This window comes from Trichechus manatus, unplaced genomic scaffold, assembly GCF_000243295.1.
Source record: "Trichechus manatus latirostris isolate Lorelei unplaced genomic scaffold, TriManLat1.0 scaffold00065, whole genome shotgun sequence".
In the NCBI taxonomy this organism is placed as follows: Eukaryota; Metazoa; Chordata; class Mammalia; order Sirenia; family Trichechidae; genus Trichechus; species Trichechus manatus.
Genome location: NW_004444001.1, coordinates 11827323 through 11852671, shown reverse-complemented (window position 1 = coordinate 11852671; position 25349 = coordinate 11827323). Strand labels below are relative to the sequence as shown.

Sequence of the window (25349 nt, the reverse complement as noted above, 5' to 3'; positions counted from 1 at the left end):
CTTAGTAAACAGTAACTGTTATTATTATTACACAACTCTTTCCTATGTTTTACTTCAAAATTAGAATCTTTATAAAAACTCTGCACTGGAATATCCACGTCACTGAGGTTAGTCTTTGACTGGTATAGTGCAGAAACCCTAGTGAAGGAGGCTGTGAATAAAAAAGTGCCATTTATTCCTTCATTGGTTCCATTAAAAATGACTTTTTGAGCCTGCGCACTGTAATTGGGAACACTATCAGTCTGTGTACAAGTTTATAGCCAGAAACTGTTGTGTTCTGTGGGTCTTGCAAATGAAACACAAAACTGGATTCCTGTCCTCAAGGAGCTTCCACTCTTGTGGGAAAAACAGAACTCAACTCGTGAAGGAATAATGTAGTAGCTAACCATCAGGAGGCAATGTCATACTTACTACATGTTCTCGGAGGGTTCTAGAAAGAGTATGAGTAGTACCTAGCACATGTAGGTGCCCCCAAAACACTAGTTGAAGGAATGAATAATGAGTAAATCAGTGCAATGAGTGATGGTTGTTGACAAGGACTCCTGGCTTCAATACAGCCCACTCCCAGAATTCTCCCTTTGCTGAGCACCAGTGGGCAAATTGCTGTGGGGGCAAAGATCACTGGTAATGCTGGGCATGCCTGAGAGCACATTAGTTTACAAAGGAATAGATCAAACTAGCAACCCACCGCAATCCTCCTCACAGACCAACCTGTGACCTCATGCAGGTGTGATCCCTCCAGAATTTGCCTCCCTTTGTCCACACCCAACTGGTCCTGCCACAGAGACACAATGTGTCTGGTGCTTCTGCAGCTGTTACCAGAATCCACCAGTCCCCTTGCCTGAACGTCAAGTCCTTGGATTGTCTGCAAGATCCTCAGAGGAGAATGTAGGGGTGGTACACCCTTATTTAATTCCTACAGAGCAGAGTGAATGAGTTCAACCAAATATTGATAAGTACATAAAAGTTGGAGTTTGTAGCTAATAATATGTTTGTATTCTGGTTCTGGGTAAGGTGAGTATACTTTAAAATCTCTCCATAAGGATTATCATTATTTCATAATACATATCCTTTTATTATGGCTAAAGATAAAATTGTAATACACATTCACAATTTAAATATGTTTAGTATGTTTGGTTTTATTTTTTATTCCAGTGAAGGTTTATTCTATTTTACTGATTGGCTGTAATTAGAGGAACTAGGTGTCATGGATTAGAGGTCTGTTTCACTTTTCTGAAGTCAATAGTAAGATGAGATCTGATGCTAAGGATTTGAAGCAAAGATGGCTTTAAAAGATAGAACCTTACATTTTTTAAAAACTTATTTAAGTATTTTGGTCATTAAAAAATATGCATACAGAAAATTCACTTTTTTAGTAGATGATACTGTAGATTTTAACACATACGTAAACATATGTAATCACCACCACAAACAGGATACGGAACAGTTCCATCACTTCAAAAAATCCCCTCATGCTGCCCTTTGTAGTCAAACTTTTCCTTACCCCTAGTTCTTGGTAACAACTGACCTGCTCTCTATTCCTATAATTTTGCCTTTTCCAGAACATCATATAAATGGAACCATATAGTATGTAACTTTTTGAGAGTGGCTTCTCTCACTTAGCACAATGCATTTGAAATTCATCTATGTTTTGCATCTATTAATAGTTCTTTCTGTTTTTACTAACTGATATGCTATTGTATGGATGTATCACAGTTTGTTTATTCATTTATCCATTGAAGCACATTTGTGTTGTTGTTTCCAGTTCCGGGGAATTATGAATAATGCTGCTACAAACATTTGCATACAGGTTTTTATGTGAACATAAGTTTTCATTTCTCTGGGATAAATACCCAGCAATACAACTTCTAGGTCATATGGTAAGTTGTATCTTCAACTTTATCTGAACTTGCCAAGCTGTTTTCCAGAATAGCTGTACAATTTTGCATTCCCGCCAGCAATGTATGAGAGTTCCAGTTGCTCTGTTTTCTTGCCAGCACATAGAATTGGTTTTTTTTAAACCATTTAATAGATATATAGTCATATCTCTCTTTTAATTTACATTTCTATACTGAGTGATGATGGTGTTGAGCATTTTTTCATGTTCTTATTTGCCACAAGTATACCTTCTTTGATGAAACATCTGTTTAGATTTTCTGTTCTTTTTTTTGGAGGTGGTGGTGGAAGGTTGTTTCTCTTGTTATTGTTGAGTCGTGAGAATTCTTTACACAAGGATACAAGTCCTTTGTTGGACATATAATTCGAAAATAGTTTCTCCCAGCCTGTGGGTTGTTTTTTCTTCCTCCTAATAGTGACTTTCATGCAGCAAACATTTCTAATTTTGATGAAGTCCAATTTATGAATTTTTCTCTTTATGAATCATGCTTTTTATCCCCTATTAAGAAACCTTTGCCTAACTTAAGGCCACAAAAATTTTCTTCTATATGTATTCTTCAAAGATTTTTATTGTTTTGTGTTTTACATTTAACTCTATGCTACATTTTAAGTTAATTTGTGTATAAAGTTTTGAAGGATAGGTTGAGTTTTTTTTTTTATAATTGATATCCAATTGTTGAAAAGTTTATAGCTTCTTTATTGAATTGCCCTTGCACCTTTTTCTAAAATCAATTGATGATATATGTGTGACTCTATTAATGGACTCTGTTTTGTTCCATTGATCCACATGTCTAATATTTTGCCAATAGCAAACTGTCTTGATCTCTGTACCTTTTATAGAATGTTTTAAAAACACTCTGTGGAAGAATGAGTCTTCCAACTTTGTTCTTTTTCAAAATCGTTTTGGCTATTCCAGTGCCTTTGTCTTTTTGTATAAATTTTAAAGTAAGATTGTCTATATCTAGAAAAAAATTTGTTGGAATTATGATTGAGATTACATTAAACCTATAGATTATTTTGGTGAGAATTGACATCCTAACTATTTTGAGACTTTAAATCCATGAACACGGTAAGCCTTTGCATTTATTTAGGTCGTCTTTGATTTCTTTCATCAGTATTTTGTAGTTTTCAGTGTATAGATTCTGCAGTTCTTTGTTAGATTTATATCTTAGTATTTCACTTTTTGGGGAGCTATTATAAATGGTATTTTTTAAAAAAAATTCACTTTCCCAATGGAAAAAAGGATCAGCGAAATTGAAGACATATTCTTGGATACCGCTTAGAGGAAAAAAATCAGAGAAAAGAATGAAGAAAAATGCAGAAAACCTGATAACGATGTGGGATACAATCAAAAGCAAAAAATTGCTTGTGATTGGAGTTCCAGGTTGGAGGAGAAAACAGAAAACACAGAGAGAATCATTGAAGAATTGCTGACAGAAAACTTCTCTAATATCATGAAAGATGAAAAGCTGACCATCCAAGAAGCTCAACGAACCTCAGATAAGATAGACCCCAAAAGAAATTCACCAAGACATATCATAATCACGCTTGTCAAAACCAAAGACAAAGAAAGAATCCTGAGAGCAGCTCGAGAAAAACGAAAAGTCACATATAAAAGGGAAACAATAAGACTAAACTATGATTACTTGAAAGAAACCATGCAGGCAAGAAGGCAATGGTATGACATATATAAAACCTTGAAAGAAAAAAGGTTGCCAACCAAGAATAAAATATCCTGCAAAATTCTCTCCCAAATATGATGGCAAAATTAGGACATTTCCAGATAAACAGAAATTAAGGGAATATGTAAAAACTAAACCACACTTACAAGAAATATTAAAGGGAGTCCTTCAGTTAGAGAATCAACAACATCAGACAACAACCTGAATCTAGAACACAGGACAGAATCAGCTAGATATCAACCTAGGTAATGAACTCTCAAGGATAAAACAAAACTAAAAGATTTACAACAAGGAACCAGAGAGGTCAGTCTGTAAATGACAACAACGGCAGAGCAATAAAAGAGAGAATAAACAGTGCAGGTCTAGAACTTTCAAATAGAGAGGAAGTCAAGGTGATATCAAGTAATAAAAGACTGATTTAAACTTAGGAAGATGGGGTAAATTTTAAGGTAACCACAAAGAAATTTAGCAAACCTACTCATGAAAATAAAGAAGAAAAAGATAAAGTGTCAGTAAACACAAAATCTACAAAAATGAAAGGAATGGAAAAAATCCACAAACAAAAGGAATTCAGCACAAGAGAGTAAGAGGAAAAAACTACAAAATGACAGCAATAAACTCACACTTGTCAATAATCACACTGAACGTAAATGGCTTAAATGCACCCATAAAGAGACAGAGAGTGACAGAATGGATTAAAAAAACAGGACCCATCAATATGCTGTCTATAAGAGACACACTTTAGAAATAAAGACATAAATATATTAAAAATAAAAGGATGGAAAAAAGTACATCAAGGAAACAGCAGCCAAAAAAGAGCAGGAGTAGCAATACTAATCAAAGATAAAATAGACTTTCAAAGAAAATCTACCATAAAAGACAAGGAAGGACATTATATAATTATTAAAGGAATAATCTCTCATGAGGAGACAACAATAATAAATATCTATGCACCCAATGACAGGGCTCCAAAATACATAAACTCTAACAGCACTGAAAAGAGAAATTGATAGTTCCACAATAATAGTAGGGAAATTCAATACACCACTCTTGGTAAAGGACAGAATATACAGAGAGAAACTCTACAAAGAAACAAAAGATCTAAAGGCCTCAGTCAACAAACTTGACCTCACAGACATATAAAGAACACTGTACCCAATGTCAGCAAAGTACGCATTCTTTTCCAATGCATATAGAATGTTCTCCAGAATAGACCAATCTTAGGCCACAAAGCAACCCTCAACAAAATCCATAAAATTGAGGTAATGAAAACCATCTTCTCTAATCACAAATGCCATATAAAAGTAGAAATCAATAACAGGAAGAGCAAGGAAAAAAAAATCAAATACATGGAAATTGAATAACACTGTGCTTAAAAACCACTGGGTAATAGACGAAATCAAAGATGAAATAAAAAAAATTCCTAGAGTCAAACAGAATGAAACACATCATCCCCAAATATTTGAGACATAGCAAAGGCAGAGCTCAGAGGTCAATTTATAGTAATAGATGCACATATCAAAAAATAAGAAAGGGATAGAATCAAAACGTTAGCTACACCACTCAAACGAATAGAAACAGGACATCAAAAGAAGCCCACAGCCACCAGAAGAAAGGACATAATAAAGATCAGAGCAGAAATAAATGAAACAGAATAGAAAAACAATAGAAAGAATCAACAAAACCAAAAGTTGATTCTTTGAAAGGATCAACAAAATCAACAAACTATTGCCCAAACTGACAAAACAAAAACAGGAGAGGAAGCAAATAACCCAGATAAGAAATGAAATGAGGGACGTTACAACAGACCCAACTGAAATAAAAAGGATCATAATAGAGTACTATAAAAAACTATACTCCAACAAACTTGAAAACCTAGAGGAAATGGATAAATTTCTAGATACACACTACCTACCTAAACTAACACAAACTGAGGTTGAAAATCTGAACAGACCCATAACAAGAGAAGAGATTGAAAAGGTAATAAAAAAAAAAACTCCCAACAAATAAAAGCCCTAGCCCAGATGGCTTCACTGGCGAATTCTACCAAACATTCAGAGAAGCTCTCACAGCAGCACTACTCAAACTATTTCAGAATATAGAAAAGGAAGGGATACTTCCAAATTCATTCTATGAAGCCAGCATAACCCTGATGCCAAAACCAGGCAAAGACACCACAAAAAAAGAAAATTACAGACCAACATCTCTCATGAATATAGATGCAAAAATTCTAGCTAATAGAAATTAGCACTATATTAAAAAAAAAAAAATGACCAAGTGGGATTCATACCAAATATGCAAGGATGGTTCAACATTAGAAAATCAATCAACGTAATCCACCACATAAATAGAACAAAAGAAAAGAATCAAATGATCATCTCAATCAACACAGAAAAGGCATTTGATAAAGTACAACACCCATTCTGATAAAAGCTCTCAATAAAATAAGTATAGAAGGGAAATTCCTCAACATAATAAAGGGCATCTATACAAAACCAACAGCCAACATCGTTCTTAATGGAGAGAGGCTGAAAACACTCCTCATGAGAATAGGAACAAGACATAGATGCCCTTTATCACCACTCCTATTTAACATTGTGCTGGAAGCCCTAGTTAGAGCAATAAGGCAAGAAAAAAATAAAGGTCATCCAAATTGGTAAGGACGAAGTAAAACTATTCCTATCTGCAGATGATATGATACTTTACATACAGAACCCAAAAGAATCTATAAGAAAAGATTTAGCAGAGTAGCATGATACAAAATAAACATACAAAAATCAGTTCTTTTCCCATACACCAATAAAGAGAACTATGAAAAGGAAATCAAGAAAGCAATGCCATTTATAATAGCCCCTAAAAAAATAAAATACTTAGTAATAAATCTAACCAGGGACTTAAAAGACCTATACAAAGGAAACTACAAACACTACTTCAAGAAACAAGAGACCTACATAAATGGAACAACATGCCAGGTTCATGGATAACTAGACACAACATTGCAAAAACGTCAATTCTACCCAAAGTAATCTACAAGTAAAATGCAATCCCAATCCAAATACCAATAGCATTCTTTAATGAGATGGAAAAACTAATCATTAACTTTATATGGAAAGGGAAGAGGCCCTGGATAAGTAAAGCACTACTGAAGAAGAAGAATAAAGTAGGAGTCCTGATGCTATCTGACTTCAGAATCTACTCTACAGCTACGGTAGTCAAAACAGCCTGGTACTGGTATGACAGACACATTGACCAATGGAACAGAATCAAGAACCCAGACGTAAATCCATCCACCTACGGTCATCTGACCTTTGAAAAAGGCCCAAAGTCCATTAAATGGGGAAAAGACAGTCTTTTTAACATACGGTGCTAGCAAAACTGGATGTTCATCTTTAAAAAAATGAAACAGGACCCACACCTCACACCATACACAAAAACTAATTCAAAATAGATCAAAGACCTAAATATAAAACCAAAAAATATAAAATCATAGAAGAAAAAATAGGGTCAATGCTAGAGGCCTTAATACACAGCATAAATAGGATATAAACAATAATTAACAATACACAAATACCAGAAGATAAGCTAGATAACTGGGATCTTCTAAAAATTAAACACTTGTGCTCATCAAAAGACTTCACCAAAAGAGTGAAAAGAGAACCTACAGGGTGGGAAAAATTTTTTGGCTAATAAAAATCTGACAAAGGTGTAATCTCTAAAATCTATAGGAAAATCTAACACCTTTACAACAAAAAAACAAATAATCCACTTTAAAAATGGGCTAAGGATATGAACAGATACTTCACCAAAGAAGACATTCAGGTGGCTAACAGACACATGAGGAAATGCTCAAGATCACTAGCCATTAGAGAAAAATCAAAACCACAATGAGGTACCATCTCACCCTGACATTAGTGGCATGAATCAAAAAACAAAATAACAAATATTGGAGAGGCCTGGTCGGGGGCGGGGGGAGGATTGGAACTCTTATGGACTACTGGTGGGAATTTACAATGGTACAACCATTTTGGAAAACAATATGACACTTCCTTAAAAAGCTAGAAATAGAAATACCATATGATCTAGCAATCCCACTCGTAGGAATATATATCCTAGAGAAATAAGAGCCATGACATGAATAGACATATACACACCCATGTTTGTTGCAGCATTATTCACAATAGCAAAAATATGGAAACAACCTAAGTGCCCATAAACAGATGAGTGGATAAACTATGGTACATGTACACAATGGAATAATATGCAACATTAAAGAACGATGAATCTGTGAAACATCTCACAACACAGATGGATCTAGAGGGCATTATACTGAGTGAAATAAGTCAATCCCAAAAGGACAAATACTGTATGAAACCACTATTATAAAAATTCATGAACAGGTTTACACACAGAAAGAAACAATCTTTGATGATTACAAAGGATCGGAGGTGTGGGGAGGGAAAAACACTAACCAGATAAGCAGTAACTTTGGTGAAGGGTAAAACAGTACATAATACTGGGGAAATCAGCACAACTTGACCAAGGCAAGGTCATGGAAGCTTCATAGACACATCCAAACTCCCTGAAGGACTGAATTACTGGGCTGAGGGTTGGGCACCATGGGGTAGTGGAACATCTAGCTCAACTGGCATAACATAGTTTATAAAGAAAATGGTCTATATCCTACTTCATTGAGTAGCTTCTGGGTCTTAAAAGCTTGTGAGCGGTCATCTAAGATACTCTACCGGTTCCACCCTGTCTGGAGCAAGGCAGAATGAAGAAAACCAAAGACACAAGGGAAAGATTAGTCCACAACTACCACAGCCTCCATCAGACTGAGTCCAGCACAACTAGATGGTGCCCGGCTACCAAAACCAACTGCTCTGACAGAAATCACATTACAGGGTTCCGAACAGAGCTGGAAAAAAAATGTAGAACAAAATTCTAACCACTCAAAAAAAGACCAGACTTACTGGTCAGAGAGAGTGGAGAAACCCCGAGAGTATGGCCCCTGGATACCCTTTTATCTCAGTACTGAAGTTCACCCTTCAGCCAAAGATTAGATAGGTCCATAAAACAAACAACAACAAACATAGCTCAACCACGTATAGGAGACTAAATAGGCACACTAGCCCAGGGGCAAGGACAAGAAGGCAGGAGGGGATAGGAAAGCTGGACGAATGGAAATGGGGAACCCACGCTGAGAAGGGGAGGGTGTTGACATATCACAGGATCAGCAACCAATGTCAAAAAACAGTATGTGTATTAGTTGTTTAATGAGAAACTAAAACTAATGTGTTCTGTAAATCTTTATCTAAAGCACAATAAAAAAGGAAGAAAGAAAAAAAAAATAGAAAAAATAAAACCATTTTCCACTAAAAGGAAACAGGGCTTCTTAGGAAAATGGCTGATTCTTGAACTGGGCCAGGGAAAGTACAAGAGAGTCTGGGATAGCTTGTTGTTCCAGAGAATAAAGAGATGCTCAAAGAATTATGGGAACATGTCAAAAGGACAGAGATGCCAATTTGAAAGGGCTGTCACTAGCCTACTTAAGAATAATCTGAGCATCAAAATAAATAATGATAGTAATGAATTATAACCCATTGGAAAAAATATTTTCGGTTTCCAACTATTCATTGCTATTATATAGAGATGTAATTGATTTACATATGTTGAACTCCTAAACTAAGACTTTTCTAGATGCCGTTGTTAGTTCTAGGAGCTTTTTTGTACATTCCTTGGAAATTTCTATTTAAAAAATCATGTCATCTGACAATAGGGATAACTCTATCTTCCTTTCCAATCTGAATGCATTTTCTTTCTTTTTCTTGCCTTATTTTACTGGCTAGAACTTACAGCTCAATACTGAATGGAAATGATAAGAACATCCTTGCTTTATTCCTGATCTTAGGGAAAAAGCAATCAATCTTTTCCTATTAAGTATAGTATTTGCTACAGGCTGTTTTGTAGATGCCTTTTATCAGTTAGAGGAAGTTTCTTTCTACTTTTACTTTTCTGAGAGTTTTTTTTTTTTTAATCATGAGTGAATGTAACTTTTCTTGTTTAATCTGTTAGTCTAGTGAATTACATTGATTGATTTTTGAATGTTGAATCAGCTTTGCATTCTCAAGATAAACTTCACTACATTGTCGTGTATCATACTTTTTATATATTGCTAGACTCAATTTATTAGTATTTTGTTGAGGATTTTTGCATCTAGGTTTATAAGGGATATTGGTCTGTAGTTTCTTTTACTTGTCCTGTCTTTGGTTTTTTTTTTTTTTTTTTTTTTTAAATCAAGGCAAGTTGGCCTCAAAAATTGAGTTGGGAAGCATTTCCTTTTCTAATTTCTGGAAGAGATTGTGTGGAATTGGTGTTATTTCTTACTTAAATGTTTAGTGAAGACATCTGGGCATAGTCTTTTCTTTTTAATTATTTTTGATGATTTTTAACTATGAATTTAATATCTTTAATAGATATAGGACTATTGAGGTTATTTACCTCTTCTTGGGTGAATTTTGTTAGTTTGTGTCTTTTAAGATCTGGTCCATTTCATCTAAGTTATCTTATTTAGGCACAGAGAGTTGTTCATAGTATTTCTTTACTATCTTTTTAATACTGGTGGTGACTTTATTGATATCCCATCTTTCATACCCAATATTGGTGACTTGAATCTTTTCTCTTTTTTTCTTGCTGGGTCTAGCTAGAAGTTTATTAATTTTTTGATCTTTTAAAGAAACCAGCTTCTGGTTTTATTGATTTTCTCCATTGTTTTATCTTTTTGAATTTCATTAGTTTCTCTTCTTATATTATTATTTAACTCCTTCTGTTAGTTTTGGGTTCAGTTAGCTACTTTTTTTCTTGTTATATGTAGTGAAAGCCTAAATTACTGATCTGAGACATTTTTTATTTTCTAATATAAGCATTTCTTGCTATAAATTTACCTCTGAGCACTGCTTTAGTTGCATTCCACAGATTGTGACATATTGCATTTTTGTTTCCATTCAGTTAAAAATATTTTCTAATTACTCTTGAGACTTCTTTATGGACCTATGGATTATCTAAAGTTTGTTGTTTAATTTCTAAATAATTAGGGATATTCCAGATACCTTTCTGTTATTGCTCTAGTTTAATTTCTCTATGATCAGAGAAGAAACTTTGTATGATTTAAATTATTTTAAATTTAATAAAGTTTTTTTTGTGACGCAGAATATTGTCTATTTTTGAGTGCCCTTGAAAAGGGTGTATATTCTCCTGTTGCTGAGTAGGGTGTTCTAGAAATGTTAATCACTTTCTGTTGGTCAATAGTGTTGTTTGTTGTTGTTAGTTGGAGTCGAGACAATTCTGATTCAATCTTCTATATTCTTGCTGATTTTTTTGCATGTCTGTTTGTGCTACTGATTACTGAGAGAGAAATGTTTGCAGTCTCCAGCTATAATTTTGGATTTTTTTTCCTCCTTTCAGTTCCATTTGTTTTTGCTTTGTGTATTTTGAAGCTCTGTTACTTGATACATGCACATTCAGGACCGTTATGTCTTCTTAGTGAGTTGATTCTTTATGATTGTGTAATATCCCTCTTTTTCCTGATAATTTTCTTTGTTTTGAAGTCTATTTTGTCTGATTTTAATATACCCACTAACTTTCTTTTGATTAGTGTTTGCATGATATAGCTTCTCTCATCCTTTCAGTTTATCTATATCATTATGTTTGAAGTGAAATTCTATAACAACATATAGTTGAGTCATGTTTTTTAACACAATCTAACAATCTCCATTTTTTTAATTGGGTGCTTAGACCATTTATATTTAGTGTAAGCATTGATATGGTCAGATTTAGGTGTACGATTTTCTTATCGGTTTTCTGTTTGTTTGCTCTCCTTTTTTTCCCTCAGTTTTTCCTTTTCTGCCTTCTTTTAGATTATTGGAATATTTTTACCATTGCATTTTAATTTTTCTTTCTTTTTTTTTTTTTTTAACTATACCTCTTTGCATAGTTACTGCTCTAGGGATTACAATAAAACAAAAAACAAAAAAAAACAAAAAACTGAACCCTTTGCCATCGAGTAGATTCTGACTCATAGTGACCCTATATATACATATCTAACTTTTGTTTACCTATTTAGAGTTAATAGTTTGTGACTTCAAGTAAAATATAGAAATCTTGCAATGATACAAGTTCCTCTGCCCTCCACTCTTTATGTTGCAGTTTTCATTTGTATTACATCTAGATATACTGAGAACACAATCAGAAAATGCTGTAATTCTTGCTTTTAATAAAATACAAAAATATATGAATTTGCATGTCATATTTGCATAGGACCTTGCTAATATTTTCTGTATTTTTCCAATTTTATTATATATGCTGCTGAAGTGAGCACCTTGAAGTGTTTTTCCTCTTAAAGATTTATCCAGAACTTGTACCAAGTTTGTGCAACTATGAGCTAAAATTAGAAGTACAGTCCATTATTAAGGAAGTGTTTTTCTCTGGACAAAGCAGGATTTGACTCCAACCAATTCTATTTTGACATTAAAGGGTAGAAAATTAAGTTTTTTTTCTTGATCCAAAGTAGACTGTGGAATTAAAAACTAGAGCTATTGTTGTAGGGGGAAAAAAGTCACAAAGTTTAGTAAAGCAAAAAGAAAGTTTTATTTGGCATATATTCATAAAGGCAAAAGTGGGAAACAGATAACCATGCTGCCAGAGTCCAAGGAAATATCACAGAACAGACAAAGTGGGAAAATGGACATGCTGCTAGAGCCATGTCTGTCCAAGTCGAAAGAATATTACAGAATAGGCAAGAATGGGAAAACAGACAAGCATGCTGCCTGAGTCCAAAGACCATTACAGGGTCATCAGTATATATTAACATTACAAATGGGCAAAGCCATTGAAAGCTTTACTTTTTCAGATTGGCTAAAAACTGTGATCCTACATTTTGAATTGTCTTTCTTAACAATCACTGGTATAGGTTTCAGTCAGGAGGGTCTTCATCGGTCCAACGAATTTCTATTCACTAAACGCTAATAGAAAAAGATAAGAGTGAAAAGTCTTTTGTGTTCTGCTTGATTGGCTTGTGTGAAAGGTTCCCTAAAAGATACTTTCCAATATTGCCTTAGCTATTGTCTTTATACCTCAGGGCCCAGTTGATGTGTCCTTGTGAGTCCTTGTGAGTCCTTGTGAGCCCAGCTCCAGCTGGGTCACATTCTCTATGCTCAAGGACAGGAAATAATAATGCCAATATTATTTCCTAAATCAATATTCATAGAGATATTTTATGATCAAAGCAGAATTTTTAATTTTTTGAAACATGAAGATTTACAATATGAAAAATTAATAGCTGCAGGGATGTCCAAATGGGAGGTGTTATCTAGAAATGGAAAGGGAACTGTTCCAATAAACAGTAGTTATTTGAGAAAGATCAAATGAAAGCTAACCCTTCCAGGTTTGGGGTTAAGTAATGTAGAGGTAATACCATACATTGTTTAGATCACAGCCATGAAAATTATCTTTCATTCAAATAAAAAAATTAAAGACATTTTATGCATATGATTTTATTTACCTCTGCCACATTCCGTTTGCAAATATTACCCACACTTCCCACAAGATATTCTGGTCCCATAGCAGGGAAGTGATGAATCTGTGGGCATGCAGTTAAGGCACCAGTCTTCCTTTGCAACTTTGGTCCTTCCCCAGGGTATGTAGTCATTGGCTCAGAATGTACAGCTGTGAAGGTGACTGCTTCTCCACGATGTTTGGTGATGTAAGCCTGAAACCAAGGAGGAGGAAAGCAATTAAACCTCACCTTGATTCAATGAAAGTATGCCATAAGGATTTCAGTTGAGGCTTGGTAGTTGCTTTCGTCAATGAAAAAGAAACATTTGCTCTTGGAGTTTGTGGGGAAACAGTCTAACATAAAAGTTAGTCAGGATACTTTGCCCTCTCATCTGCCTGGCAGGTGCCTGACCATTCAGGAAGATTCTCTAGAATAGTCTTCAGTTCCATGAAGCCTTTCCCCGTACCCACCCCAACCATGGTGAATAATCTCTCTACATGCTAATTTATGTAGCCTCTCCATCTGCTCAATTCGTGTGGCAGCCTTAGTTTTCCTTTCATGTGACTATTACCCTGGAGTGGATCTTAATCTCTGTTAAGACCAGGGCTGTGTCTTTTTTTCCCCCAGTGTGACTTACCCAGAGTGCATTAAGTTGGAGAGAGATTCAGTGGACAAGAGTAATTAAGAGTATGGGCTCAGCCTGTCTGGGTTCAAAACTCTACCATTTCCTAGCTAAGTGACTAGGGGCAAGTTACTTAATGTCTTAGTTATCTAGTGCTGCTATAACAGAAATACCACAAGTGGACGGCTTCAACAAAGAGAAATTTATTTCCTCACAGTAAAGTAGGCTAGAAGTCCAAATTCAGGGCATCAGCTCCAGGGGAAGGCCCTCTCTGTGGGCTCTGGAGCCTCTCCACGCAGGAACTCTGCGTCCAGAGGACGCGCTCTGCTCCTGGCACAGCTTTCTCGGTGGAATGAGGTCCCCCTGTCTCTCTGCTCACTCTCTCTTTTATATCCCAAAAGAAACTGGCTCAAGACACAATCCAATTGCATAGATTGAGTCTTGCATCATCAACCCAACTGCTGCCCATCCCCCCTCGTTAACATCATAGAGGCAGAATTTACAACACACAGGAAAATCACATCAAATGACAAAATGGTGGACAATCACACAATACCAGGAATCATGGCCCAGCCAAACTGATACACACATTGTTGGGGGGACACAATTCAATCCATGACACTTAATAACGCTATGCCTCAGTTCCCCCACCATAAAATTGTGATACGACACTACCTGGGGATATAGAGCTACTAATTAAGGGACGTAAAGTGCTTAGCTTTAAAAAAAAAAATCTGTTGCCATAAAATATATACCGTAAAATTTGCCATTTTAACCATGCTTAGCATAGAAAGTTAGGCAATGAAAAACGAAAGAAGAACTGATGCATTTGAATTGTGGCACTGGCGAAGAATATTGAATGTACTGTAAACTGCCAAAAGAACAAATCAGTCTTAGAAGAAATACAACCAGCATACTCCTTATAAGCAAGGATAGCAAGACTTCGACTTGCTTACTCTGGACACAGTATCAGAAAAGACCAAGTGCTAGAAACGGACATCGTGTTTGCTAAAGCAGAGCTCTAGTCAGCGAAAATGAAGGAAACCCTCAATGAGATGAACCGACACAATAACCACAGCAATGGACTCAGACGTACCAATGATCACGAAGATGGCACAGGACTGGGCAGGGTTTTGTTCTGTTGTACATAAGGGTCCCATGAGTCAGAGCTGACTCATTGGCAACTAACAACAACAGCCAAGCCTTTTTGCTTGGTACAAAAGTACTATTATCTATTTTTCTTATTAATTAAGTGGTTAATTTTTTTCTTATAAATCTTTGAAACAAGTATGTAATTTATTATATTTGTAAGTAAAGCAGGGCAGAACACAAACAGGATTAATTCAAGAGAAGGCAAAGAAAACAGAGAAGTTGACCAGATTCCAGATACAAAAGTCTTAGTACCTATTTTTAAAAGAAATAAAGGGTGGGCGTGTAAATCTGTACAACCACTTTGGAAAACTATTTGGTGGTATTTACTCAAGAAGAGCATTCACATACTCTATGGCCCAGCAATTCCACTCCTGAGCATATACCTGTGAAGCTAAATCAAATATCCACCTTTTTAGTTCTTTGTTCAGCTCTGACATCAGCTGCCCCCCCATGCAGCACTTCCTCCTCTGTCCCTGTCCACCCAGAGATAGTCAGATCTCACAAGTTAAAAGGACACTGTCCTTCAGACTGCCAAATAGGCAGACACCAGCTGCAAGTTTGGGAGTCTACATAACACCCTCACTTCTGATCTGCTGGCTATAAATTCTGGGCTTCCCTCTAGCCCTTCAGGATGCCAGGCACAAGCCTCGGAGTCCCTCCGGGACTCCCCACTTCTAACCTACTAACTGTAAATTCAGGGGTTTTCCTCTAACCCAAGCCAAGATGAAGCTCATCTCCGTTGAGCTGATTCTGACTCATAGAGACCCTGTAGGACAGAGTAGTACTGCCCCATAGGATTTACAAGGCTGCAATGGTCAAAACACTCAGCTACTAACCAAAAAAGTTCAGCAGTTCCAACCCAGCAGCTGATTCATGGGAGAAAGACGTGACAGTCCACTTCTGTAAAGATTTACAGTCTGGGAAACCCTTTGGAGCAGTTCTACTCTGTCCTATAGGGTCTCTATGAGTCGGAATCAACTTCACAGCAGTGGGTTTAATTTTTGGGGAATCTTTACAGGAGCAGACTGCCACATCTTTCACCCACGTAGAGCGGCTGGTGGGTTCGAACAGCTGACCTTTTGGTTAGAAACTGAGGACTTAAGCACAGCACTAGCAGGACTCCTTGGTTTCCCTCTACCCCCTTAGATTTCCAGCTGCAAGAGGAAATGACTCAGAACTCAAGGAAAGCATTATACTTAGAATTACGGCTTTATTATAACAAAAATGATCCAAATTAAGAGACAAAAAGGGCAAGGTCTGGGAGGGTTTCCAATGCAGAGCTTCCATGTCCCAAAGGGTGTGCTACCATCTCACCTGCATGGATCTTCAGTGTCCAGAGCTTTTATTGGAGGTCTCATGACAAAAGGCAAATTCCAGCCACTCTTCCCTGAGGCCAGTAGATATCAGGAGGTGATCATGAAGTGGGTCTTTCTGGCCTGGCCAGCCCCCACCGCAGACTCACCTTATCACTTCACCCAGCCTGTTAGTTAGCTGTGGTCTAAAGTCCTTATCGAAGATACTTAAATTCTAAGGTTTTTTTTTTTTTTTTTAGAGATTATGTCTCAGGACTTAAGGACAAAGGCCAAACTCTTTGGGTAAAGTTAATGTAAATGCCACAAAACCCAATAGAAAAGTGTCCATGTGTTTACCAAATGTTTGCTAGATTATTGCTGTTGTTGTCAGTTGCTGTCCAGTCAATTCCAACTCACCGCGAGACCCCACGTGTGCAGAGCAGAACTGCTCCATAGGCCAGGCCTGTCTTCCAAGCTGCCTTGGGGTGGATTTGAACCACCAGTCTTTTGGCTAGTAGTGTAGTGCGTAATCATTTGTGCCACCCAGGGACTTTTGTTTGATTGACACATAGAATATTTATAGCCCCAGTATCCATACCACAGGAGCTCTGGTGGTGCAGTGATTAAAGCGATCGAGGGACTGCTTTGAAAGGCCGCTTGTTCGAAACCACCACTGGCTCCAAGGGAGAAAGATGTGGCATCTGCTTCCATAGAGATTTATAGCCTTGAAAACCCTGTGGGGTCTCTATGAGTCAGAACCGACTCCACAGCAGTGAGGTTTTTGGATCCATACCACACAATGTTCATCAACGTAAGTGGACAAACTGTGGCAATGAAAATGGATGGTCTCCAGCTACACATATCAGAATGGATGAATCTCACAAACATAAAGGTGAGCAAAGAAGGCAGACACCAGGGAGTACATAGGTACTGTATACAGGTAAGATTCCATGCAAAACTAATCTGTGCTGTTAGAAGTCAGGATAATAGTTACCCTGGGGAGGGGAGGGGAGGGTTTCAGGGGTGTAGCTAATATTTTGTTTCTTCAGCTGCTTACATGGGTGGGCTCAAGTGAACAGTCATTGAACTGTACACATCATACATATACGCGCTTCTCTGTGTCTCACACTTCACTAAAAAGAAAAAAGAACAGAAATGAAAGGAAAGAAGACAAAAGATGAGGAGAAGAAGAAGGAAAGGGGAAGCAAGCAAACACATAAGGTTAAAAGACAGGGATCCTTGGCTCTGGCTGCACCTGACCCCGTTGGCTCACCGGCTCCCTTACCCGCCTCCCTGCCCCGCCCCTCCGCCATGCCCTACTCTCTATTTGTTCAGCATGAGGATAGCAAGTGCCCTGTTTTCGGGGTCCTTTCCGTCCCTCCCCTGCTCCCCTCAGCCACTCCCCATTCTGAGCATCGCTCAGGCAGGAAGGGGCTTTCCAAGTGGGTAATGCTGATAGTAGAGTAACTTGGAGGGGCTAATGCTTCACTAAAGAAACATAAGACCATAAAGCCATCTCTTCTCCTCTCCCTTCCACTCCCCTCTCCTCTCTTCTCTTCTCTCTTCCTCCCCTCGGGCCCCCTCTCTCACGCCCTTGGCCTTGGTGGCTGTCCAGGGACCCGCTCGGCCGGCGCCTCCTGTCCTACTCGGTCTCTGGGCGGGGGCGGTGGCCGAGGAGGCCGGCACCCGCGGGGCGCCGCGCCCCCAAAGCTGGGGCTGACCCCGCCCCCGGCCGCCAGCTATTTTGGGCGAGTTGGCTGCGGCTGCGGGATCTCTGACAGGCGCGGATCCTGTGACACCGTGACACCTCCCGGCAGCCCAGCACTTGTTGCTCCCAAGACCTGCTGCCATCCCTGAAGCCGCCTTCACCCCTTGCCCCCTTTCCCCTCCTGGCTTCTTTTTCTTGTGATCACCTGGCGCATTCATCTCTCACCGGTGTCCCTGGCTCGAGAAATAGATAATTAAAAAAAAAAAAAAATTAAACACTGCTCTGAAGAGGAACCTCGCTGGGCAGGAACAGGAGTGCAGAGCGCTGGCCTGGGCGTCGCAGAGGTGGCGCCTCCCAGGCGCGGGACGGTGGTCCCGGGCGCAGACGGCATGACAGACTCGGCGACGGCTAATGGGGACGACAGGGACCCCGAGATCGAGCTCTTCGTGAAGGTAGGTGGACGTTCCGGCGCCTGCCGCGCACCTGCAGCGCCTCCAGCCGGCTCACGTGCCCGGGGAGCAGACGGAGCTGGGACGCTGGACCCTCCCCAGGGATGACAGCACGGGGCCCTCGCTGTCCCCCAGGTGGCCTTTCCACAAGCTAGCGCCTCGCCTCAGGGTTCCCGGGACGAATGAAGTCAGGTGCAATCTGGCAGGTTGCTGTCTTCTTGGAGAGTTGGCCAGCAGTTTGTCAAACCCGCTGCCGGACGGGCTATCATCCTTGCGGGTCCAGAGCCCTGCCTTAGCGCGATTCTGGCTTGTCCTGAAGGGCATCTCCCAGTGTACGGAGATGGCAAGAGCCTGCACCCGTGACTCTTTCTTCTACAACGGGGCGGGGAGGGAGGAGTAGGAGGGAAGGAAACATTATTGATATAATTATTTTGGGCAAAACAAAAATAACATATTTCTTAAAATTCTCTTTCTTCTTTTACTCAGAGCTAAAATAAAAACAAAGGAAACAAACGTGTTTTCTTGCTTTGTGGCCTGCCAAGCAGAAAGCAAACGCCCGTTCTCTGACATTATTGTCATAACTATAAGTAGGAAGGGTAATATCAGGAAATGCTGCGAGTTTGGTAATAGGTAAAATCTCCCGGTCAACCCGGGGCAGACTGGCATGAAAGGGCACAAGGCAAAGTTAAATTAAATCGTCTTACTCCCTGGGCAGAAACAGACTAGCATCAAAACTGCTGTACCTCATTTGCAACCTGTAGGAGGGAGGACGGAGGCCCGAGGCAGCGTTTCCCGGTCCGCCGGTGTAATGAGAAAGAAACATTTGATAGTCCTCGAAGCTGCCACCGCTGAAGCCTGGAAACCTGAGGCCTCAGGAGCGTTGCCTCCAGGACTGAGTAGAAAGAGTTGCGGGGACTTGGGGGATGGGGAGTCGGCCAGCTGCCCATGTGCTAAGACCTTTCACAAAGCGGGGAAAAACCCTTAGAATGCAAACTTTCCCTAGAAGTATGCAGGTAACTGAGAAGGGAAGAGTCCTTGGTACTGCCAGGGGCCTCCTGGCTGAATTTAAAATACACATTTTCTCTGGTACCGAGAAGGTGTTGTTTTGTGCAAAGGGGCCTTATCTATCAGCTAATTAAATAATTACAGAGATTTTTGCAAAAATTGTAAGTTCTAGACAAACCTTGATAACAACCTTTTGGTCTTTAATATATTTTGACTCCTAAAAATATAAAATCAGTTGTGACTTATTTTACACTTAAGAAGTGACCCGTCCCAGTTGACCCAGCCTTCCACAAGAGTCTGCTAAACTTCTTCTGAGGAATTATACATACTTTGTGTCTAATTTTCAAAATTATCCATAGAAATCATGCTGGTCATTTACTGACACTTATGTTCTTTAAACTGTTTCTCTCTTTCTCTCTCTGTCACCTCTATTGCCTTCATTTGATTTCTGGGACCCCTCAAGACAGGATTTCCAGGTAGTTGGGCCCCAAAAAAACCAAACCCACTGCCGTCAAGTGATTCTGACTCATAGTGACCCTACAGGACAGAGTAGAACTGCCCCATAGAGTTTCCAAGGAGTACCTGGTGGGTTTGAACTGCCAGCCTTTGGGTTAGCAGCTGTACCTCTTAACCACTGCACCACCAGGGCAGACACAGGTAATAAAAGAGGAGAGGTCATATCCCCTCAAGTCTGTGTCCTGTGGCTGAGCTGGGCAGTGTTGGACCATGGGACAGTCAAGGGGTGCCTTGAATCCTCATGTCCAGGCCTGCAGTCTAGGCAGTGAATAAGGAGAGCTTTAACAAAGCGATGAGTCTTGCTGCTCTCCTTGAAGAAAGCTATTCTAGGACTTAACTCAGATTCTCTGGGAGTAGGTGGTTTCTTGGTGTCAAGTTCCTGAGAGATAATTTGAAACACAAATTGGCCCTTTAGAGCCAAAGGAGCTCTTTGCCCCACTGCTAGGCGTGGAGACCAATTCTATCTGCACCTTTGGAATTTTGTGTTGGCAGCTTTGGAGATTTTTTCCAAAAAAAAAAAAAAAAAAGCTCACTGCACAGTCCCCAGTGCCCCCAAAGAATTCTAAAATGCTTGTGTTGTAGTTTGTTTTTCCCAAAGGAAAGCAATCCATGAGAGCCAGGCAGGCCGTTGTGGTTAGCTCAGAAACCAAACTGATGGGAAGAACAAAAACATCAGGTAGGAAAGCTGTTTTGATTCCTTCTCTCCCGTCTTTGAAATTCTGGTTAGTTGTCATCGCAGGGACAAGTAAAAGCTGGAAATATTGGGAAATGAAGACACTGCCCAGGCCTTGAACTGTTTCATAGCCGGAAAGCGACATCCTGATTTACAGAATCAGGCTTTTCCAAAGTTTGAAGTTTCTCGAAGCTCTATGATTCCCATAAGGAGAAAGGCCTTCTTGTAGAAAGTGTCAGTTAACTGAGGTGCTTTCTGTAGGACACGGCAGGTGGCTTTCTATGATGCCACCCAGAGTGGGCCCCAGCCAGTGAGAGTCGTGATTGCTGGTCATTTTCAACATCCCCAGAGGGGACCCCCACCCCCACCACACACAGCCTGTCCACTCCACCCCGGTCTGCCATCCTAAACCTCAGTTACCCAGGGATTTTCAAGGACTTTCGCTTCTCTCCCACATCAACTGATAATCATTATCTGTTACTACTGCTAATAACAAATGGCTGCATTTTAGAATTTATGGAGCTCAAATACCTTATTTCATTCCATCCTCAGCATCCTTGTTCATGAGCCTTGGTTCACTCATGTGAAAATGGAGAAAACAAATAATCCTGGCCAACAGTGGTCTCTTGAGGCTTGATGCAGTGGAATCACTTGGTGAAGAACTGCAATATGCTCTTGTTGTGGAACAACCCAGGGAAATCAAAGTGATGAGTAATCCTGTTTTGTGAAAGGACAACACATGTGCACAGCAAGCCTACGAGAAATGCCCAGAGGTAGATAGCAAATAAAAGGAGCCCTGGTGGCGCAATGGTTAAAGTACTTGGCTGCTAACCTGAAAGTTGGTGGTTCAAACCCACCAGCTTCTCTGTGGGAGAAAAGACCTGGCGACCTGCTTCTGTAAAGATTTACAGCCTAGGAAATTCTATGGAGCAATTCTACTGTGCCTGAGGGTTGCTAAGAGTCAGAATCAACCCAGTATCACACAATAACAACAGACAGCAAATAAGATTCTGACCCAGTCCTCAAATCTAGCATTTTAAACTCTGAATTTCTTGCTCTTTCCCAAATACCCACTTGTCAGGCCTTGTATCTTATTGGAGCCTTGGTGGTGCAGTGGTTGAGAGCTCAGGTTGCTAACCAAAAGCTTGGTAGTTCGAATCCACCAGCTGTTCCTTGGAAACTTTATGGGGCAGTTCTAATCTGTCCTACAGGGTTGCTATGAGTTGGAATAAACTCGATGGCAATGGATTGGGTTTGTACCTTATTTTGCCAAGCTAGGCTTTCAAATGCCATCCAAGATGACAATTATTTATAATTTTCTAATCCACTTAATGTGTCAATAGCAAGCCTTTCACAGAGACTACCACCCTCCCTGCTCTGCACTCCAAGTCTTTCCTTGCCAAGGTACATCTACATTCTAATAAAGATTTTTAAGAGATCAATTCTTAGTTTCTTTATCGATAATAAGAAGAGTTAGATTAGATCAGCTCTGATTCCACTGTTCCTTGATACCAGTGGATGTGGGCAGAGGGGAGCAGAGATTTGGAGACAAGGGAACTGAGTTTAAGTCTTGCCTCTGCCCTAATTAATGACTCTTAACAAATTATTGAACTTCTGTGAGGCTCCTCTTAAAACAAGAAGAATGCTATAAACAGAGTGACCACATAATTTATTATCTTAACCAAGACACTTTGAGAGTGCAAGGGCATGCTACCAATGGTAAGACTGGAGTACCTGGCTTTGTTCTGGGGTAAATCAGGGCATGGGGTCACCCTAGCTGTGAAAATACTGCTATCACAGACTTGCTGGGAGGATTCCATGGGAACATATAGGTGAAAGCACTTTGTAAATTGAAAATTGCTATAAACACACTGACTTCAATACTAATACGAGAGCCGTGGTAGATAGAACATTTCTGGACCTGCATGTCACTGATATGCTTTAGGGAACAAAGGCCTGGCTCCTCCCTCCTTTATGGGGATATTTTGAGAATAAATGAGATCATATGCAGTTTGTACTTTGATCAGGAAGGGAGGACAACAGGTTAGAGAATTGGTAATGTCAGGAAGTACAGTTTATTCAAAGGAAAAAGAGCAAAGAAGTAAAGCAAAACAGAAAGTGATCTGGAAAGACAAACACAGAATGGGCTGGATGTCTTGGGCAAGACATTCCTCTCATCTATATAGCCTCCTCCACCCCAGTTCCATGGCTAGACTCCAGATGTAGAAATCGACGAAAGCAAAGTGACTATGACAGACAAATTAGTAACAAATATCTCTCGGGCCAGAGGCAAAGGTTTCAAGAGAAACCAGTGGTTTCTATGAATATGGCTGCATAGTCCAATACTCAAATCATGTGTGAGGATTTTAAAACTCCTGATGGCAAGCTGCTCCCCTGGTCAATTACATCAGTCTCTGTGCGTGGGGCCCAGACACATTGTTTTACCCCCTGCCCCTGGGTGATTCCAGCATTCAGCTATGGTGGAGAGCCACTGAATCATAATCACAGGCGAGTCCAATAACAGGCAGCTTCTGCCACAGCTGAAGTGGTCAGCGTCTCTAACTAGTGGCTGTCAAGCTGGTTCCGACTCATGGTGACCCTATGCGTGTCAGAGTAGAACTGTGCTCCATAGGGTTTTCAATGGCTCATTTTTCTGAAGTAGATCACCAGGCCTTTCTTCCAAGGCACCTCTGGGTAGACTCGAACTTCCAACCTTTTGGGGAGTAGCCTAAGGCATTAACCATTTGCACCATCCAGGGACTGCGGGTGGCCTCTCTAGTGCGGATTAATTTCCAGACCTTCTAAAGGCTTTGGGACATCCGAGTCAGGACTGTTGTTGATAGAGAGCTTGCATCTATTCGGCGCTCAGTTAATGCTGATGGACTAAAACTCTATCCACAGGACTCCAGAACAGTCAGCATGTGGGGTCCATCTAGTCAAATAATCATCAATTCTGTGTCGGGGAAATAAAGCAGAGTCCTGCAGATTGTCCAGTGGAAATGACTAGTGATTTCATTTGCTGAGTAACCTGAAAGGCTTTGACAATGGTTAGGGATACCAGTCAAGTCATGATGGCCCACGGTGTGATCATCTGACTTGTAGTCACAAACGGGATTGAATCGTGTGATGTTCTCTCTCATCCCCCAAGCTGCCCACTGGCTGGCTGGTTATCTTGGGCAGCTCCCCTAAGCATGGGCTCTTAGGCTGTTGAAACTCCCTCCATCGCATTAAGCCACTGTGTTTTTCTTTCCCACTAGCTCCAGGTTTTGATCTGCAGTCAATAATCTAACACACAAATTCATCTGCCCTGCTAGGTCAGTGAGTACTTCTTTCCCTGGTAACACATTCCTGGGAGTTCTGGTGTCAAAAGGTCAAACGGTGCATATTCCAGGTACCTCACAGAGAAGTGGGAGTGATGACTTTGGTTCTGCAGATGCTAAAGTTCTCTCTCCTGGTGTCAGCTCCTGTCTTCTGATTGATTTGTGTTGCTTCTCTGTGTGTTTGTTAGCCCTCTCCATCTAGGGGGAAGAGTTCATCAATTTAGAGAGCCAGTGGGGTCAAAAGCTTTTCATTACTGGTTCCCTTTGGGTCACCAGATACTGGGCCCATATTAGTGGTGGCAGGAGGCACGGTGGAAAAGGTGGCCTTGCATGTCAGGCAGCCCTGCATTACCAGCTGTGTGGGCTAGGACAGGCTGCTTGACCTCTCTGGATCACGGTCCTTTTACCAGTGCAATGCTGATAACAGCAGTACATATTTCATAGGGTTGGTGTGAGCATTGAACGAGCTGTGTTTGAATCTATGATATAAGTAAAGCCTCCTCTGCAGGCCCCATGTAGCCCAATTAGTGAGAAGCCCAAGCCCTTGCACTTCCCTCCCTTGATGTGTCCAAGACTCAGAGACACACGTCTGCTCCTGCCTCATTGCTGGAATCAGGACTCAGACTATTTGGACCCAGAGAACAGTGCTACCCTTACTGGAGCTGAATACCTCTGACTGGGCTGCCACTGTATGCGCTGGAGACCACCAGAGTCTACTGTCTGAAATAATGTGGTTGGGCCTGACAGCAGGGCTGGTCAAGATCTCTGACCCTTCTGCTGAGTTCTTCAAAGCTCAGGATAAGTGGATTCCTCCTGACAGTTGCTCCTTCATCCAAGAGAGCTTCCTGGTAGCTCTTCCTTAAGCCCTCCAGGATGGCTGGACCAGGGTGTCTCATCCAGTGGGCATGCTGCACTGGTCCCTGCCCTTTCAACCCCTTGGAAGTGGTATTTCAGGGGCTTCATTCCCTTTCCTGTTGCTGGGCTCTGGTCAGGACCTCCTAGGCTCACTAGAAAGATGCCTATAACTTTGACCCTAGGGTGAGAAGGCACTGGGGTCTAGGTCCTTTGGCTTCATGAGGGTCCGTGGGCTCTCTATACAAAATTTTCCACCAATCCCCCAGCAACCTTCCAGTTCTGCAGCACAATAATTGCTTTCACAGAAAATACACACACACGCTTACATGTATTATCTATCTGGACTATTGTGAAAGAGTCTAGTACATAGTAGATTCTCAACCTATAGTATCTTTTAAAACTATTATCCAGGAGACATCCTCGGTTATCTTCATCACTGAAGACAGAGGACTAGAAATACCCTATGGAGCTCAGTTCTACTCTGTAACACATGGGGTTGCCATGAGTTGGAATCACCTCCACGGCAACGGGTTAAGGTGGATAAGTATGGGTTTCCTGAAGATGTGCCCTATAACAGCTTACTTCACCCCGAGCATTCTAGATCTGACACTGCTTGCATTCTGAGGCAT

At 40.2% G+C, this 25349-nt stretch overlaps 1 protein-coding gene and 1 non-coding gene across 3 annotated transcripts in view; one reads left to right on the top strand and one right to left on the bottom strand.

The window, feature by feature from the left end:
* Positions 1–25349, top strand: part of CLIC5 (chloride intracellular channel 5) — a 199887-nt gene that overhangs the window by 60653 nt on the left and 113885 nt on the right. Inside the window, exon 1 of one of the 2 annotated variants that reach the window (XM_004379520.2) lies at positions 18174–18354. The exons of the other annotated variant lie outside the window; for it this stretch is intronic. Within the exon in view, the coding sequence (XP_004379577.1) occupies positions 18292–18354 (63 nt within the window). The 5' untranslated portion in view covers positions 18174–18291. Of the gene's footprint in view, positions 1–18173; positions 18355–25349 lie in introns of those variants that run through there. 2 annotated transcript variants of the gene reach the window in all.
* On the bottom strand, positions 11847–11952 carry LOC111821116 (U6 spliceosomal RNA). The gene has a single exon (XR_002824587.1). It is a non-coding gene; the product is annotated as a U6 spliceosomal RNA (small nuclear RNA).